This window comes from Lissotriton vulgaris, chromosome 7 (genome assembly GCF_964263255.1).
Source record: "Lissotriton vulgaris chromosome 7, aLisVul1.2, whole genome shotgun sequence".
Classification (NCBI taxonomy): Eukaryota; Metazoa; Chordata; class Amphibia; order Caudata; family Salamandridae; genus Lissotriton; species Lissotriton vulgaris.
Window position 1 is genome coordinate 827,486,302 of NC_141695.1, and position 18,754 is coordinate 827,505,055.

Here is an 18,754-nt window from a genome sequence, read left to right on the forward strand (position 1 = left end):
GTCATTGCCGGTGTTGCTTTTGCCTGTATTCATCCTGTCTCGGTCTGTACCCTGTTCCTCCCTCTGTGTGTGCCCTTCTGCCTTCTGTGTGTGTCTATCCTCCCTTGGCATGTGCCATCCGGCTTCTGTGTGTGCCCCATCGCTACTGATGTGTGTGCCCCTGTCGTCTCTCTGTGTGTGCCCTGCCTTCCCTAGGGCCCTGCCCTCCCTCTATGTATGTACCTGTCCTCCCTCTGTGTGTTATTGTCCACCCTCTGTGTGTGTGTCTTCTCCTACTTGAGTACCTCTGACCCCTTTCCTGGTGATCTGTGTGTTGCTGTCCACCTCTCTGGGGGCTCCTGCTCCCTCTGCATATCCCCCTGTCATGGTTCACTCACGTTACTCTGTGTGATCTGTGTGTTGCTGTCCACCTCTCTGGGGGCTCCTGCTCCCTCTGCATATCCCCCTGTCATGGTTCACTCACGTTACTCTGTGTGTTTCTGTCCTTCAGGTTAATTTTGGAAAGAAGGCTGAAGAAGAAACGGAGGCCTGAGTTTGACATCGCTCGAAATGTCCTGGAGCTCATCTATGGCCAGACGTTGGCATGGTAAGCGCTGTGCAGACTCTGTCTGGTTTCACTGGCCTGTGTTTTGTGAGGTGGATCCATTAACCCCGTAGCCGGGTATCTCTAAAATGTGCGGGATTTGGGTACTCTGTGGGATTTCCTGTACAATATTAAATGGGTCTCTATACACTATGGGAAGGGGCATGGGCACTGTAGAGGTATTGTTAATGGTTGGCATAAGGGTTTCTAGTTAAGTACAGGGTAGAGTGTTCCATGTATACATTAGAGGTTGGTTTCCTGTGTGCAATTTCATAACTCCTGCCTGTGTTTCTCTTCATATATGCCAAGGGCTAGGCTTGCCTATATTGTACACAGTTTTTGGAGGCCTGGTCACTAATGACAGGGGAAGGATGCCTGTATCGAGATAGGGGTTGTCAGAGGCAAGAGAGGGAAGGAGGTGGTGTTTCCCTTTATAAGTGGTGGGTAACAAATGGTGGTGCGAAGCGTTCCTGCGCCATTCGGAGGAGACATGGGAGGGCAGTTGGTTCTAGTTTAAATTGACAGGGAGGATCCTAGCATATATTCAGAAGGGTTCCTGTACGTTAGTGTGTGAGAGAGAAAATATAGATATATATATGTTTTCTGGTGAATGTTTTCATGTGGTTCCTAGCGTCTTCAGGTGTTCCATGTATGCTATTCTAAGGAATGGGGCACATGGGCCAGTGGGTTGGGGATATTTTATACATCCAAAGATCAGGATTCCTATATAAAGCAGGGGATTTTCTCTGTGCAATTTTTGTGAGTGGTTCCACTCTACACTGCCTCTGGCAGACTCCTTATTCCAGTATGTGTTGCTGTGAGGAAGCAGGTATACACAACTGGACTCCTCAAGGGGCTTTTTACTCATGACAGCCCTAGACTAGCACTCACTCTAGAGAACATGACTAGCTTCAGACTGCCTGTACATGGTGTTACTTTGCTTAGGAGTCGCTCAATATGACTTGACAAGTTAGGGCTCACTGAAAAAGAGCTGACTGGGTTACATTACTTTCCTGGATTCAACTGAATTTTGGGACTAACTGACCATGACTTCACAGGGTTCAGGCCACAAAGTACATGACTTGAGCAGGACTCCCTATGTATGATCTGACTTGGTTAAGCTGACTTCCAAAACCTACTTAGGCTGCACATACAGTGTAAGAGACTTCAGAATGTAAGGACGCTATATAGGACTGACTAGCCCTGCTGTCTCTTGTATTGCACTGGTGTACAGGCCTTCTCAGTGGTGAGACAATAAGCTAAGTTTGATCTTGTGGTCTTTTTGGGATTCATTCAGCCAAATTCAGTTATCTGCTGGCTTCTCCAATACGGTCCTTGTGGCTGACTTTCCACTGTGTAGCTAATGTGTCTCTATCTGTTTCTGTGAACAAGGAAGATGGATACAAACCAATACATAAGTAGGTTTCAGGAATCTACAATAGGTGAATGAGAGGAGGCTAGACCCACCCCCCCCCCCCCCAACCCCCCAAGAATCAAATAAATTGGTTTCCTGGTAAATTATGGGATGAATATATGGAGGCTGAGATGTCCGAAATGGACGTCACCAGCTTAATGGATTCCACTAATCACCAGTCCACCCAAAAACCACATACATCCTACCCTATATCCCTCCCCATGATGAAGACTATGCCGCATGGCTAAAACTAATAAAAAGCACTATGACACAGCCAGCGCTATTGCACTTTTTTAATAAAAAAAACAAATGTGCATTAGTAATGGTCACGCCAAAGTAATTTTGTTTTTAATTGTCTTTAGCTGTGTGCTTCTCCATATCATCTATCATCTTTGTAGGAATAATACAAACTGGAGGGTGGGTTGGGGAATGAGGTAACATAAAGGGAAGGAGGGTGGTAGAGAACACAGGTGGGGTGAGAGGACAGATGCGAGGGGATGAGGGAGAAAACAGATAACAGAAAATGGGCAGGAGGGGAAAGGGTGAGGAACACGTAGGTAGTGAGTAGTACGAGACTGAAACAGCTGAAAAACACTCACACTCTTGTAGAGTTCTTAAATAGAAATCGAAGACAGTAGTGCCTGAAAAAGCGATTAGTGGAAGGACACAGTAATTAGTCAGTGCTCCAGGGGAGGGACAAACGCAAAAATAGCAAAGCAAGCATATGAAAGCTGACAAATAAGAAGCAAGCAAATGAGAGTGATAATGACACCAACCAATGGGCGGCCTCCAAACCCATTTTAAGGTAACAAAAGGTCTTGCAAAAGACAGCTTATGCACTGTTTTAGGTGAAACCTAAATAATGGGGTATTCCACTGTCACTAGAAAATACTACTTGAATCAGCTGTATACACCAGTGCTATTTGTGAGAGTTGTGTTTTCAGGCTTCATAGACCAGGTTGTTTAAATCTTGCTCCTTTGCATCCCTTCACAACTACAGCCTGCAACCAGAAAGTGTACAGCAATTCTGCAGGGTAAAGCCTAAGACCAAACAACCATTTTAAACCTCATAGCAAGATTGTTGCCTGTAAGATGTAATATGTTTACCTCTAGAAGTCATTGTAAATCGTAATACACACTTGGGGTATGGCTGCATCCAGCGTACGATGTATTTGGTTTCAGAGTATTTGATATTAGAAATGGATACTCCCACTGCACAAAGTCTTTGGTTTAGGGCATATTCTGCATGACTTGACTGTGCAGGATCTAATTGTGTTTGAACTAATTATACAGGAAATAATGACGTTTAGTACTCACTTGCTGTACAGGATCTGGTCAGGATTAGAGCTCACTGTACAGAATTTGGCATGATATAGGCCTGATTGCATAAGAAATGACCGGTACTGACCTTCACTGTACTTTACCTGACTGACATTTGATCCAGGTGTCACTGTACATAATGTGTCAGTCTTGGAGCTTACGATTTAGAGCTCATCTGAATGACCTGACTCGCATTAAGCACTCACTGTACCGGACCCGCAAGACTCACTTTAACTTTCCTGACTGACTGGGCACTAGTATAGGGCTCTCACTCTAAGTACCTGTTCTGACTTGGGTTTGGTTAAAGATATGTGATATTGCTTGTATAAACCCTCTGCATTCCTCCTTAGGCTGGGCGTCCTGTTCTCTCCTCTTCTTCCGGTTGTGCAGACCCTCAAGCTGCTCCTTCTCTTCTACATTAAGAAGGTAATGACGTGTGAGTGTGAACCCAAGGGCATTTGAGGGTGTTGGGTTTACACTCATTGTGGACAGGAAGGGGTTGAGAGAGGCCACAGTCGCACATCTTTGAGTAAAGGACTGCCTTGTGATAGTAGCTGCAGGGTAGATTTCCCTGTGTCATGTTCACTGAGATCTTTTGTGTCTAAACTCTGTTGACCAATTGCTTTAAGGTTTGCCAATGTAAAGGCTTTTCAAGGGCCGAGAAAGAAGAGCCCCGTTCTCTAGCTGTATAAAAACAATGTACATTGAATTTTAAGGAGGTGAATGTATCCATTGTTACATCCCTTGGAGACTGTATGTTGAATTGGTTTTGGGTGTGCAGTGTGCAGCTGGAGGACACCTTCTGGAATGCACAGGAACCAAGGAAGTTGCTAAGGGGATTGCGAGAAGTTCTTTCTTTTCAAAATTAGTTCTTGAAAAGGAACCCCGAATGGGAAATGTATTAATAATTCATTAGGGCAGTAGGAGGTACACAATACATATAAGATTTGCAGTGTTGTAGGTCAGTGTTCACTGCAAAGTAAATTTTAACTTTCAAAGATTGACCAGAACTGTCTTCCATGTGACCGCCTTTGAGCATTGCATCCACAGTGTAACGGCTACCAAGATTTTCTGTCGGGCTGCCTTAAAAAAAACACCCTTCCCCAGTGAAATTCTCTCCTACTTGTTCATCAGACTTCAGTAAATTACCTTTTCACTAGTTCTCTTTGTTAGAAATGTATGAAATGTATTTCTATGGCCTTTGGAACTTGACTCCACGTGGTACAGGTAACCCCTGATAAATGACCTATTTAAACTTGGCTGTGACTAACGCACACTAAGCAGGGGCTGCAATTGATAAATGTTCTTGTACAGCAATCTGCTACGTTTTGGCTAGGCTCATGCTATACAAATTCCACATACACTCACGCATAAAATGTTGGTCATGGGTTACACAAACTACACTACACTAGACTATACTCTAAGCTCAGTATCGTCGTTTTACACACCCCAGCCTTGGGAATCCCTTCCATCAAAGCTGCATTCCATGTTCCTCTCTTTTCAAACACGATTTGAAAACACGTCTTTTATGCGAATTTTAAAATCTTTCCTCCTGTTCCCTTAGGTTCCTGTCACCAAGGTGCCTGGCCAATAAATACTGACTTTTTGCTACACATTTTAGCTTTCTCAAGTACCCTCATGGTGATGTGTAACACTTAAAAAAAATACTACTAAAGAAATAAATGCGGAGTAAAAAAAATTCTGTATTAGATCAGATTGCTCAATAAAACATTGTTTAAAAAAGTGGCGGCAACTAAACCTTCATAGAGGCATCCAAGGACGCCCCCTGGTTTAGCCAAAGAGAGGGTACCTGCATTATGGAATTCTAAAAACAAAGCCAGACACTGAACCTTAAATAGTTGCTCTCATTCACATCAAATCCTTTGAAAAGTTGATTTTTAGCAGGGAGGACCCCATGGGCAAACAGGATTACGTGCTCCTTGTCGATCAAGGAACCTAATCATTAGAAGAGCAAAGTTTGCTTACTACGTTTTGAGATTCTGTATAGTGAAGTCTCAACGTGCCCATCAATCCTCACAAATGGTTTAGGGGCCTCTATAGCTCTGATTGATACTGACAGAGGTAGGTGTGAGATTCCCCAAAAATGCAAACTCACAAACCCTTGCATGATCCCTGAGAAAGACTGTAACATTTGTGTTGTTTCCAACCCCCATAATTTGATAAGTGCTTCAGCATCTCCCAAACAGAAATGAGATCCATTGAACGGCACCAGGGCAAAAGTGGCAATGCTTCAATTGAAGCAGGACTTACTCAGCCCAGTCAGGCCACTGACTGCTCCAGTAAAAATATAACCCAGGACTCCATTCGTCAGGCTGATATTACTGACATGCACTTAGTTATGCTTAAAGACGTTGTGACACAATTGTTTACAGAGGTTATGCCCAAGCTAACAGAGGTAGAAAACATTTTAAATATCTTGAAAAACGTCAACCCGTGATGTTCAACTGACTCAGTGGGTCCTGTTATTGCCCCGACAACACATGTACCCCTTTATCCATCTCTGATTGTTCAAACAGGGAATGTTGGGACCTCTACTACAAATTGTAATCATATGCAAAATGTACAGATCCAAAATACTATAACCTAGAGGGGGGGAGTAAAGGAGGGCAGATAGTGGTCAATCATCCCAATGAGTCGAAGGAGGTATGCTGGTCTGCAAATTCTGGCCTTGATATGAACTTGCCAAAGGACAGTCAGGTTTTACATTTACCCCCATAAGCAACTTCTTATGTCTTAATTCTGAAAGGTGTGCCACTTCTTCCCACGATATAAATTAATCTGATGATTCTTTGAGGAATAACTTGATTCATTAGTATTCAAAAAGGGTGAGATGTTGAGCGATTATCAACAGAATTTCTGATGGTAAGAACAGCACCTTGGATAGGTATCGCGAGAAAAACCTGTAGGGATTGTATCACTATTAAGTTTAGGGATCCTCTTTACCCTAGTCTTATTTTAAAGCATGAAACTGTTACCCATATGCCAATACCAGAATTTTAGCAATACCCTTAGTTTTTTTTTATATAAACCTTGTATCTTGGTAGGGTTGGTAATTTAGAACAACCTCGCTATAGTGATGAGGGTCCAGACATAATAATATTACAACTTGTTTTACTTATCTATCCAAGGTAGATGAATAAGATTGAATTTCATATACCCCTCCTCCCACAGAAAAACTCAGGTATGTCCTGTAAGCCCTTCTCTGAAAACAAACGTCTGAGACCCTGATTTTACCAGCTTTTGTTTATAAAGGTTCAAGTACTTTCACCATTCCCATGTGTATTGGCCATAACAAAGTAGTATCAAGTGATGAAGTGAAACTACAAGCCGTAATGACCAGAGATAGCTAGGCATTAATAGCCACCTGTCCCTGAATGGTCTACGTTTCTTAATGTGGGATGTTGTGGGAATTGGTACCAAATTAAAAAATAAGGAATTGTTTCGGGAGCTATCCATGTATAACAGCATTTGTATACAAGAGACTTGGTCGTTAGAAGACTTCACAGTTGATGGTTTCAGAATTTATAATACAGTACGTGATTTAGCTATCTTTATCTCAGTTCTCCCCTCAACAGAGATATTGTGGTTTAATTTAGAATCTCCATACTATCAATTAATCTGTCTTAGTTTGGATTTGAACCTTGAATTCGTAATTGTGAATTGTGATTGTCACAGCACGTTGAACCACTACATTGACTGGAGTCACACTTAGGAAAACATAGCCCCTGTAGTAATAAAACACACGACCTTTAAAGGGCAGAAGATTGAAATGCACGATTATGTATGAAAACTCCCAAGGACATTTGGGGGTAGACGGATATTTGGGTCGATGGTCAGTTTCACTTTGTACATTCCCAGTATGGTGAAGCAATAAATAACCTTCTGCTAAAGCTCAATGTACACTTAGTAGTCGATGCAGTGAGTTCTGGCCCATGCAATAGGTTACCAACATTCTTTGCCAGAAGGGATTCTTCTATTATCGACCATATTATAATTTCAGACAATCTAATCCCACACACAGAGAATGCAAGGATAAACATGCAGTCTTAAGGGACCATAACATGGTATCTGTGGAATTACCTCTACCTTTGCTCTAATCCACTCACCAGCAAAGAGGTAATATGGAGATCTATAGAATGAATGGGTTTCATCTAAATTGGTCAGGGATCTAGCCAGAAAAGGTTCTAGGTAATATGACGGGTCTAACATTAACGGATTTTGAGGTTTGCTTGCAAGAACATCCTTCACTCTCCCAGCTTATTGCATCTTTTTAGAGCATATGTAGAACAGCAGATTGTTTGCTCACAAAAACAAAAAAGCTTATAGTAATTCAATAGGTTGGCTTGATAACATGTATAGACAGGCCCATGATAAGCATCTCTTCAAATTAAAGTTCACTCCAAAACAAACCAGCTCAATAGGTGAAGGGGGAACAATTTATAAAAAAGCTTTTAACTGAAAGGAAAGCAGCCTTGAGGCAGAAGCATGGGATAACCTTGTCAGGGCTAATGCCACTAAAGATAACCTCCTATTTTGGCAAGTCTAACACTCCTTTTCTGAACGATGCCACAGGTCCAACTCTCAGTGCAGGGGTGAAAGAAACACAGTGGATTACCAGTTTATCTGTAACAAGAATTATCAACAAGACAACCCTTGCTAGGGGACCATGAGATGAGCCAGTCTGGATGTAGTTTTGAATGACAAGTATTCTTCTCTGAGGAAGAGGTCCTGTTGGGTCCCTTTAGATATATACAAAGGAAACTTAATTTATGTGTGCCCTTGTTAACTAATGTATCTGATAGAGACTACTAGCCGCAGATTCCTTAAGGTAGAATTATTCCCGGGCGTGAGACTGGATCCCGAAACTTTTTTGGCCAGCATCTCTGCGCGCCGGGGGGACGGCATCACGTGACTCCGCCCAGGCGTCGTCTGCATATGTGACGTCAGCGAGGTCATATAAGTCCCACCCTGGCGCGCCTACGTCAGTTTTTTTCTTTTTCCGTGTGCAACGCGGATCGGGTTGGAGCTCCGGGGCTGTTTAGGCCTTTCCCTTTTCCCTTTTGTGCGTGTTTGTGGGAACAGTGTGCAGATGCCTTCGGGCTTCAGCACGTGCTCGCCTTGTGAACGTCTGATGTCGGTGACGGACCCTCACCTCATTTGCATGTGTGTTTGAGGGAAGATCACGGCTCCACTGATAGCGAGGCGTGCCAACAGTTGAAGCCAAAGTCTCAGCTGGAGCGGCGGATGAAACTTCTCTCGGCTCGAATGTCCAGATCAGCTTCGTCACCTGAATCAGCTTCTGCGGACGGTTTTCGAAACAGCGGTCGTCGTCCTCATCCTTCTCCTAAGCTGCAAGAGTGTCACATGCCTCTTGGTAAGTGTCGCAGTTTGTCCCCGAGGGCTGGTTTCACGCCTGTTGGGGGCGTGGGCTCTCCACGGGTGATGCAGCCCCGCGTATCGTCCTCCTATCCACCGTTTCCCGGTGTGGGGGCGTCGAGAGCCCAGATGGAGACATATGCGGCTGCTTTGCAGGAGTCGCTGGCTTCTCCTCCTCCTCTATCCCCTCCTGGGACGTCGACGGATCCCTTGCATTGTGCAGGGCCCTCCACGGCGGCTCCGGCGCTGACTGGTTCGGATCCAGGCTCGGAGGATGTGGTGCCGTTGGGGTGCGGCCCTTCGGGGTTCCCTCCTTCGGACCACGGCGCCTCTGCTTCATCGCGAACTCTTTGCGAGAGTCCCTGTAATGTCGCAGGAGGCCGTCAGGGCTCGGGTCACATCCAGAGCCTCTCGGACCTTTGGACAGGTGGCAATCTTGTCCAAGGCCGAGGTGACGCTGCTACGCCGCCGTCGGCTGCTGGCCCTGCGGCACCACATGGGACGGCCCACCCCCCTCGTCCCTTCATGGGTCTAGGCTGGCGGGAGAACCTGCGTCCCTCCCCGGGCCTCTCTCATCCTTCCACGCAGGCAACCGCCTCGTCAGAGGTCGAGTCGGCCTTGGCGCCACTGGGCCCCTCTCGCCCTCTCATGGGTCGAGGCTGGCGGGGGACTCCTGGTCACTCTCTGGGTCCCTCTCGTCCCTCCACGCAGGCAGCTGCCTCGTCGGAGGTCGAGTCAGCGCTGTTCCGGCACCGTCCCTTAACCGCCTCTGCTCTGGCCCAGCCCCGGTCTCCTGCGCTGTGTGGTGTGGAGGAGGCCTGTCTGGCATCGTCTTTGGCGCTGGACGACGATGACATCCTGCCTCAGGTTGCAGACTCTACGGCACCGGACAGGCATCGGGTCGTGGACTCGTCCTCAGACGTCCCCTCTTCCCCGGAGGTCGGGTGCCTGCTGGAGTCATGCTCGCCGAAGGCGGGCCGCTCCGTCATGGCTATTTCCCCGATGTCATCAAAGGACAGCTCCTCGCCGTTACCGTGTCCACAGTTTTCGCCGGAGGAGCCACAGGTTCCTCACTCCTCGGTCCCTCTTTCTCCTTTCCGGACCTGGCCCTTCCTCACTCCGATTGGCTTAGGGGATGGCCGCCTTAGTTTGCAGCTGTCGCCTACTGAGGAACTACTTTTCCCACCGCTGGGCCCTATGGAGGCGGGTGCAGCCTTCGCTCGCGCTGTTACCACGGTTGTGGGTATTTTGCGCATGGGTGATCCAGCAGCACATTTGCTAGCGGATCATCTTCTGGAGGCTGCTGCTTCCCTTTAAGGGTTCGCTCCATTCTTCTCTGAAGGGGACTTGGGGACGCCCCGCCACGGGGGATCCGGTGCCCCAACACCTTCTGCATCTGCACTTTCCAGCGCTGAGTGACCCGGTGTGTCTTTCCCTCCACCCCTCTGCTTCGAGTCCCCTTTTGCGAACTGCCTTTCCATCCCTACCACTGCTGTTGTCTCCACGATCACGGGAGGCCCACTGGCTGGACTCTTGGGGGGCGCAATATATTTGCTTCGATCAGTGCGGCCCTGCGGGCCCTTCACACTTTGTGTGTTGGCTAGGGCCACCTCTTGCTTGTGGGGCTCGTTGGTGTCCCTTGGATTTGCTGCTTCTCAGGAGGATGCTGGAGTTGATTTGCGGCACCATGCGTTGGATGGTCAGGAGCTGGCGCCGTTTATTCTTTGCTCCGCTCTGGACATCTCGGAGGTGCTTGGTCATGCCATGGCTTCTTCGGTTGCCCTACGCCACCATGTGTGACTTCGGGACTGTGTGTTCCTGGAAAATGTGCGGGAACGGCTGGTAGATCTTCCCTTCGATGGCACTCTTTTGTTCCATGTGCCAGCGGACTCGGCCATCCGGAGGTTCTTGGCGGGCTTCGGTCTCCTCCTCCTCCTCTTCTTCCTCTTAAGTGACCTGTGAGTTGATATGGTCTTTGGGTGCTGTTCTTTCGTTGGGGTGGGTCATGCCAGTTGTGTGATCTGTGCTTCATGTGCATTCGGTCCTCTTGTTGGGACTGTGGTTCTGTTGGCAGCTTGCCGGCCCTTCTTCATTGTGTGTTTTTGCTCCGAGTTATCTACACCAGGTTGGCACTGAGATTAGGCCTTTTGTTTTTCCTCCTTGGCTGCTTGACAAGCCTTCTGCGGGGAGTTTTTCCTGCAGTTCTTTCTGCTGCGGAAGTTTCTTCCGAAGAAGGATTCCATGTCTTGGGACTTAAATTACCCTATGTGGTGTAGTTGTAGCTGTTATATAGCTTGTTCTATACTGGGGAGTTGTGGTCGCCTGCGGGCCTCTGCTCTCCATGGTGTTTACGTATACTGCAGGTGCAATTCCTTTATTGCTGGATTGGAAAGCCTTGGTGGCACCCCGGGGTGGTCTTCTCCAGGGTCGCTGGGCTGTTCGCCTGATCTGTCTGCGGCCTGGCGTTGTGGCTCTACTTCTTTTTGGGTCGTGGTTTGGGCCCCTCTCTGAGGTGTTTCCAGGCCCTTCTTCACCTTCATGTTCTCAGTCCTGGGGGCTGAGATGGATTTTGTGTTCCTCCCTCTTTCAGGCGCAGGTTTTCCTGGGTGCCCCAGGCTACTCTTTCTGCACCCAACTGCTTTATTGCTGTTGGCGCCGTTCTGTCTGGTCTCTTGCCTTCTGACTGTGGTGGGTTCAGCTGCCTTCTTCATTGGGTGTGTTCCCAGTGGGTGGCTTGCCTTCTTTTTCCCTCGTCTCCTTGGAGCCTCTAGGTTGATCTTCTTTCTCTTCCTTGCCTTGGATAGAGGTTCTTTTGCCTTGTATGGGCGTGGGGTGCTTCACCCCCCCCCCCTTGCCTTGCCCTTGTTTCCTCTGTTGAGGGTGAATGGGCTTCCTCTTCTTTCTTCTTTCTTGGTTTTCTGCTTGTAGGGGTTCCCCTTGCCTGGGGTGACGGGGCTCCTCTCCCTGTCCATTGGACTAGTCCCCAGTAGGACACTCTGTAATGGCCAGGCAGGTGGGTTCCTCTTGCAGACCCTCCTTCCCCGTTGGTATGGCTAGGGATTCTATTCTACGGTAAGGAATCTTTGGCTAGTAGTCTCTATTACATGTACACGTTACTTACCTTCGGTAACAATGTATCGGGTAGAGACGATTCTAGCCGCAGATTCCTTCACGGCCCGCCCCTCCTCCCCGTTCTGCTGTGTTTTCTGTGTGTGCTTTCTTTCGCTCTTTCTGACAGGTTGATTCGTCCTGTTTCTTTGTTCCTTTCCTCCTCCTTGGCACTTTGGAGGATGAGTTTATAGGTACTCCTGTGTCCCTCTGCTCTGGTTGCTCCAGGATTGGGGCTTGCCTTCACTCTCTTCCCTTCCCTCCCTCTCCCCCTTTTTTGCTAAGGTTCTGGCTCCTCTGCTATCCTCTGGGTTGGGGTCATCTGGCCGTGCCTTTGCTCTTTGTTCCCTTGGGGGGTTGTCGCACTCTGTGATGGGGTTGCCATGGAGGTTTGTCGTTCTTGCTTGTCTTGGAACTGGTTCCCCTTCGTTGTTTTTGGAGGGGGGCGTAGCCCTACTACATGTTGTCATGACATTTTACATATGTTCCTTGTCTCCAGGGGGGGCTGTCTGCATACAGGCAGGGTGGCTGTTCAGGGCTGTGCTCTGTTCTTTGTTCTTTTCTTTGCCTTTGGGTACTGCAGCGTCTGGCACTGCTCCTTATGGTATTGTTCGTCACCATCCCTTTTTCCATTTTTTTCTGCGCTTTCGCACACTGTTCCCATCCACCCACAGTTTTGTCTGATGGCTCCGCGTTAAAGCGCGGAAAAGTCCTCTGAAGAAAACTGACGTAGGCGTGCTGGGGGGGGGACTTATGTGACCTCGCTAACTTCACATACGCGGACGACGCCTGGGCAGAGTTGCGTGATGCTGTTACAGTTGATAATCAGCATTTATATCGAGTAAAGAAGGGCTTTCTCTATTTGGGCTTTATAGGCTTGGGCAGTGCTTTAGACTGTGTATCCCACCCTAAACTCTGGAACATCATGCGATCTGTGGGTGTGGATAACTCTGTTGTTGTTTTGTTAAGCCAGTTATACCAACATGCTGCTGCTCATGTGCCTTTTGGCCCAAATGGGGAATGCTCAAAGCCCTTTAAGAGCAGAAGGGGAGTCACGCAGGGATGTGTTTTGGCTCCTTTTCTATTTAATCTGTACATTAATGGCGTAAAAAGAGCCCTTCTTCAAACTAATGCTGGCATGTCCAAGATAGTTTTGCGCGAGATACCAGTTCTCCTATATGAAGACTATGCTGTTCTTTTCGCTAGAACTCTCTCCGTCCTTCAAAAGGTGTTAAATGCTTTTGTCCATTTTATTAAGGCTCTGTATTTGAAAGTTAATATACCTAAAACTGTAAATGTATGAATAATGGTGCTGTTATACCTAAAGTTGATACGTTTTTGTATCTTAGTGTGCGGATTGATCACCCGGTGAATTGGAAACACTATATCATTCCAAAAGAACAAGCCATGAAAAAGAATGTTGAAGGTGTATTTAGATTTGTTTCTAAATTGGGCACCAGCTGGCACATGCATCAAAGTGGGATTTTGCGAGTCCTTAATTGCGTTAATTAAGAAATCGCAATTAAGGACTCGCAAAAGGTTGTGCATGTAGAAATCGCTGTAAAAATTGTGATTCCTACACATTCCTTATTTGCGACTCACACATTGCGAGTGGCAAATAAGGAATGGCTTCCCATTCATTCCTACGGGCCTACAGGCCCTTAGGAATGAATGGGAAATTGCATGCGCAATTTGAGAGTACCAATAGGTCCTCGCAAATTGCGCATGCAATTTCAGGGTGCAAGGGTGTCAAAAGGACACCCTGTTGCACCCCCTGAAATTGATCTGTGCACATACCTTGCGCACAACATCAAACTTTGAAAAATGCACAAAAGTGCATTTTTCAAAATTGTTGCAAATTACCATGAAGTTCAACTTGATGGTAGTTTGCTCTGCCTATTAGAGAAATCACGATTTGTTTTTACTTTAATGCATTGCATTTAAGGCAGTGGTTCCCAAACTTTTTCAACCCACGGCTCCCTTGACCTTTTCAGGCTGTTGGCCGCGGCTCCCCATAATGTAAATCCAGCCTTGAGAGTACCTCCATTTTTCTCCCTGAAAATAACTGGGATGAAGCCGATGAAAGTATTCAAAACATGAAGTACTGCAATGATGTTTTGTGGATAAAACAAAGCTATATTTAGGATGGGTAGCACTATATATCTATATCTATTAAGACTCCCATAGTCGAAAAGCGTAATATCTGTCTGCCATGAGTTAAAAAGAAAATCATGAATATCAAAGACCGAGCAGCTGTTATTCATACATATCTCTATATCTCTATATCTCTCTCTCTCTATATATATATATATATATATATATATATATATATATATATATATATATATATATACATACAGAGAGAGAGATATATATATGTATATGTATATGTGTACATATGTATATGTATATATATATATATGTATATATATATATGTGTGTATATATATATATATATGTGTGTGTGTGTGTGTGTATATATATATATATATATATATATATATATATATTTGATCTATATATATATATATCCTTCTGCACCAGAAAGACAAAGTTAAACAAAACCTGTTTGTTAACAGGCCACCAATGTAAGGAGGCAAGGGAGGAAGAAATATGAATCCATTGCTGTCTTGGCAACACAATTTATAGCTTCTCTTCAGTTTATTGAACAAGTGCAGGTAGAATAAATTACAATGGTCTAGACCGTTGCAAAAAACCTTTCCGCATTTGCACTTTTGTGGAGAAAAAGAACAGCTACTGGGTATGTTTTTGAGTGCAAAGTTGGAAAAAACAAGTACTGACAATAGTAGTGATTTGACTTGGCATACATAGTTCAGTGTCCAATTGCACTTTTTTTTCACATGACGGACAGCGACTGGCTTTAGACCAAGGTAGGAGGGCCAGATTGACAATTCCCAGAAATACACAGAACAGTCATAGAAGCTCCAGCTTCTCGCCATTCATCTATTTAAAGCACATTCTTGGTCAAGCAATTGTGCAAATGTCTAAGAGTTTAATTTAATTTTGATGATTAGTGCAATTAATGTGTTTATAAATTGAAAAATCCTGATGGAATTCAGAATATACGGGCAGGCACAAGAAATGCATGAACATTTTAAAGAGATCGCTGAAGCGCCAAGGGCATGTGAGTCAGGGTAGCTAAATGTATTTCTGATTTTCAGAGATTCGTGTGATGTAATATCAGAAAAAACTCTGGGACCCTACCTCTCCAAGTGAGTCGGCAAATAGTGACTTTTTAAAATGTCATTGTGGCGCTTTCCTCTCCCGGTCCCACGCAGATTTCTCACACGGAACATTCCAGGAAGGTAATAAATATAGCAGATGTGCCTTGTTCACTAATAACCCCTTTGTTAAATATTGTTTCACCAAAATTCATAACTTGTAGGAGAACCTGCACGTCCTAATAAGTTGCAAGGCAAAGGCCGTGAAACACAGACTTATTTGCATGCAATCCTTGGAAGGCAGTCATATAGGGAAGGGGGGCTTGTGATAAAATGCAGCAGGGCACAAGCATAGCACACAGCGCCCCTGGCTGGTTTTGATGGCAAACCAGGACGCACAATTTAGGAACCACTGATTTAAGGGATCTCAATTTGCGATTCCTTAAATGCAATCGCAATGTAAGTAATCGCAGTTTAGAGATTACTTAAATTGCGATTTTTACATTTGAGTTGATGCGTCCCAAATGCAAAAATACCGGCTGTAAAGGGGCAGATTCTGAGAATCTGCCCGTTTGCAACCCGTTTTTCTTTTGATGCATGTGCCTGATAGCCAGTTAAGAACATATGCACGATCTGTTCAAGCAAATGTGTCTTGCAGCAACATATGGCTCCGATATCTGCGGACATTCAGATTCTCATACCCTTCAAACAAATGAGAACAGCTTTGATATAAGGGTTTTCGCCGTTCCCAGATGTACTACTACTACTAGTATCCACAAGGAACTGGTTGTCTTGTTTTGGGAGGATATTATTAAAACACATCCTCTACTTTTTTGACAAAATCTGGAACAAAACAGAAACTGAGTTAAACAGGGCATTAATTGTACATTGTTTAGCTCTTGATAATGCCATGACGATCCCCTGGCAGGTTTAGTTTAGAAAAATTCTCGAGTATGGGTACAATCATGATTGAAATGAACCCTGGGGGGTTCTTCTAAGATTCTAAAATCACTTATGAAAAACAAAACAAGAACTGTTGTGGATTTGAGAGAGAGATCGAATTAAGTATGGTAAAGTCACTGTGGTACACCAGGAACTGTTGGTTACATCTACAAACATGCAACCTTAACTTCTGACTAGTTAGTCAAATACATTTTATTCGATTTGTAAAAAATCATAAAAGACATAAACCATTTATATACAAATATAAAATCACATATTTCACATATTTCATAAAATTACAAAATCCGGGCAAAGACGTTATATACAGCAATAGGACACAAATGCAGTACAGGCCAGTGTTTAAGTGGTGACTCTACAAAACTAATAAACAACAAAGGTACCAGAGGGTCTCAGGTAAACGTGCCCATAAACACAAAAAAACCAGTCAAGAACTCACCCCTACAACCAGGTTATGTCACAGAGAGCTCTCCGTGGATGAGGAAAAATACCCATCAGTCACCATTCGGATCCGCCCTTCATCATTTGGGATTTTATCCGTACCACCCGTCAGAGAATTTTGGTACTCTCCTAGGAGGTCAACCCGGTGGTAGGGGGTAGCCTCACTAGAGTAGAGAGATGACAGTGTGGTATACCACTCGATGTAGGTGAGTGGTGGAAAAAGATGGGACTGGGGTGTGCAGTGCAATAGAAGGTGTAAAGGAGAGAAACCAAAAGAAGTGGGTTTAAAATTGGTTAAGAATAAGCACCAAACAAAAATTTATTTCAATTGTGCTTACCCTACCAATGTTAAAATCAGTGCGCCCGCTGACTGTCTAATTATGTGGACAGCCTCAGGACAAGGGATGGTCGACTAGTTTCAGCATATAAAGGACTGATTTTGTCAATGCTTTCTTCAGGACCAAAAAACTAAAATATAAAAGCTACTACACCAAGTGAACAAAGTCGCACCCTAGAAACAAAACAAGTGCATACAGTCACCTGTACGTTCTGGGTGTCCTTACTATCTGTGCAAGACACTGTGGGAAGAAGGTGAGGAGAAGGTTTTAAAATGATATATGGGCTGAGTGGTCCAACCATCAAGTATGATTTGGATTTAAACTAAACTATTTTTTAAAAAATGCACTACCTGAATGCAAACGAGAATTAGGTACATTTGGGTCACAAGTTTGTTATACCAAATGCTAGTGAACTCTTACCTTAACATGTAAGGTCAGATGGCCTCACCCCACCTGGCTGTGGCTCAGGGGAAAATGAAGCACCGCTCTGGAAAACATGTAATACACACATTAACACATAAAATGCACGCAATATGGACAAGGCTCCCAAAGCTAACAATAGCAGAGGATAAATGGTCATCTAGACCAATCCGAGTAACTGGATGTAAAAACAGGTAAGCCCAGCGTAGGTAGACAGCCCTGTTGTAAATATGATAGCAATGGCGTGTGGGTTCACCTCACCTAACCGTCGGTACTCCTGGCCGGCGTCCTGGCCATCTGGGGAGGTACCGACAGGTGGTGGGGGAGTGTTAATAAACCTTGCCGTAATTGGAGAAAAGGTCACGTGGGGTACTCACTCGTGTCTGCTGATCGGCATTTGTTCCCGTAAAATGGTGCAACTGTGTGCTGCCGAGTTAGCCCAATCAGCAGCAGACAAGGCGAAGGTACAATCACACCAGCGCCGCTATTGGGAGCGCGGCGGTGTGACGCGTATAACTCGCGTGTTCCAATTGGGCAAAACCCCGTCTAGGACATTCCTCCTATTGGATGACAGATGGGCTTAACGTCTATTGGGTGTCATATCGGTTGTTTGTTACCAGGCCCGCCTCCGTCTCCTAAGCGACGGGGGCAAACAGAAACACACAAACAAGGCAGTGACACGTGCTAGAAATGCACAGAGATGTTAACTACACATTAGATGTAGATGCAATGCGCTAATGATGTAAATGCGCTATCTGCCTCAGACCGAAGGGGCACTTAATGGACTATAGCGTATCTAGTCCAGGAATAGCGTGTCTAGTCAACCTATACTGGTTGCAGGCAAAGAGGGATCTAACACTAGTAACGAGGGCATGATATTAGTAACCAAAAAATAGGCGCTAACAATCTTAAAGCGCTGAGTACCTAAGACAGACAGAGTATTCTCTAAATTACAGGATGTCTAGTCAAAATACTATGGTTACTGGGCAGATGTTAGAGCTACAGAACATGTTTCAGCTGAAGACCTAGCAGAAAACAGAGTACCACCCTAGGCTGTTGGTTTGAGGCCAAGTATAAAAAATGCATAAGATGGCCCATGATTCACCCATATGAACAGAGGCCTAAGGGCTTGATGTAATATTCTCCGGGGGACTGGTGTAAATATCTCCCTCTGGCTACGAATCATACAAGCAGTACAGTATTAAACAGAGCTCTGGCAAGACAGTATTGCGATCACAGAGAAGACCAGGGAATTTCGTCATTCAGTCCCTCTCTGTGTGTCTTCAGTTTGAGGACCCATCTCTGTTCTTTTCTGAGCAAATAATTAGCCACGTCTGTGGTGTGCGCGTGAATGAACGGCTGTTCGAGGACAGTCCATTGAAATTCTGTTGCTTTATGTTTCGCTTCAAGAAAATGGGCAGTCAGTTTGGTGGCTTGTCTCGCACACCGGATCGTGCTCTTGTGCTCCGAAATACGTATGCGGACCTTCCTTGTTGTCATGCTCACGTACCTGTAACCACATGGGCAGGTAATAAGATAAATCACGTGGTCACTGTTGCAGTTGGTAAACTTAACTTGCTTCCACGGTCTG

At 45.3% G+C, this 18,754-nt stretch overlaps 1 protein-coding gene across 8 annotated transcripts in view; it reads left to right on the forward strand.

Annotated features, from left to right (window-relative positions):
* TMC6 (transmembrane channel like 6) overlaps positions 1-18,754 on the forward strand; it is a 225,286-nt gene that overhangs the window by 177,327 nt on the left and 29,205 nt on the right. For all 8 annotated transcript variants that reach the window (XM_086931088.1, XM_086931093.1, XM_086931095.1 and 5 more), the window contains 2 exons: positions 491-586; positions 3,668-3,743. In XM_086931088.1, the coding sequence (XP_086787214.1) occupies positions 491-586; positions 3,668-3,743 (172 nt within the window). The remainder of the gene's footprint in view (positions 1-490; positions 587-3,667; positions 3,744-18,754) is intronic.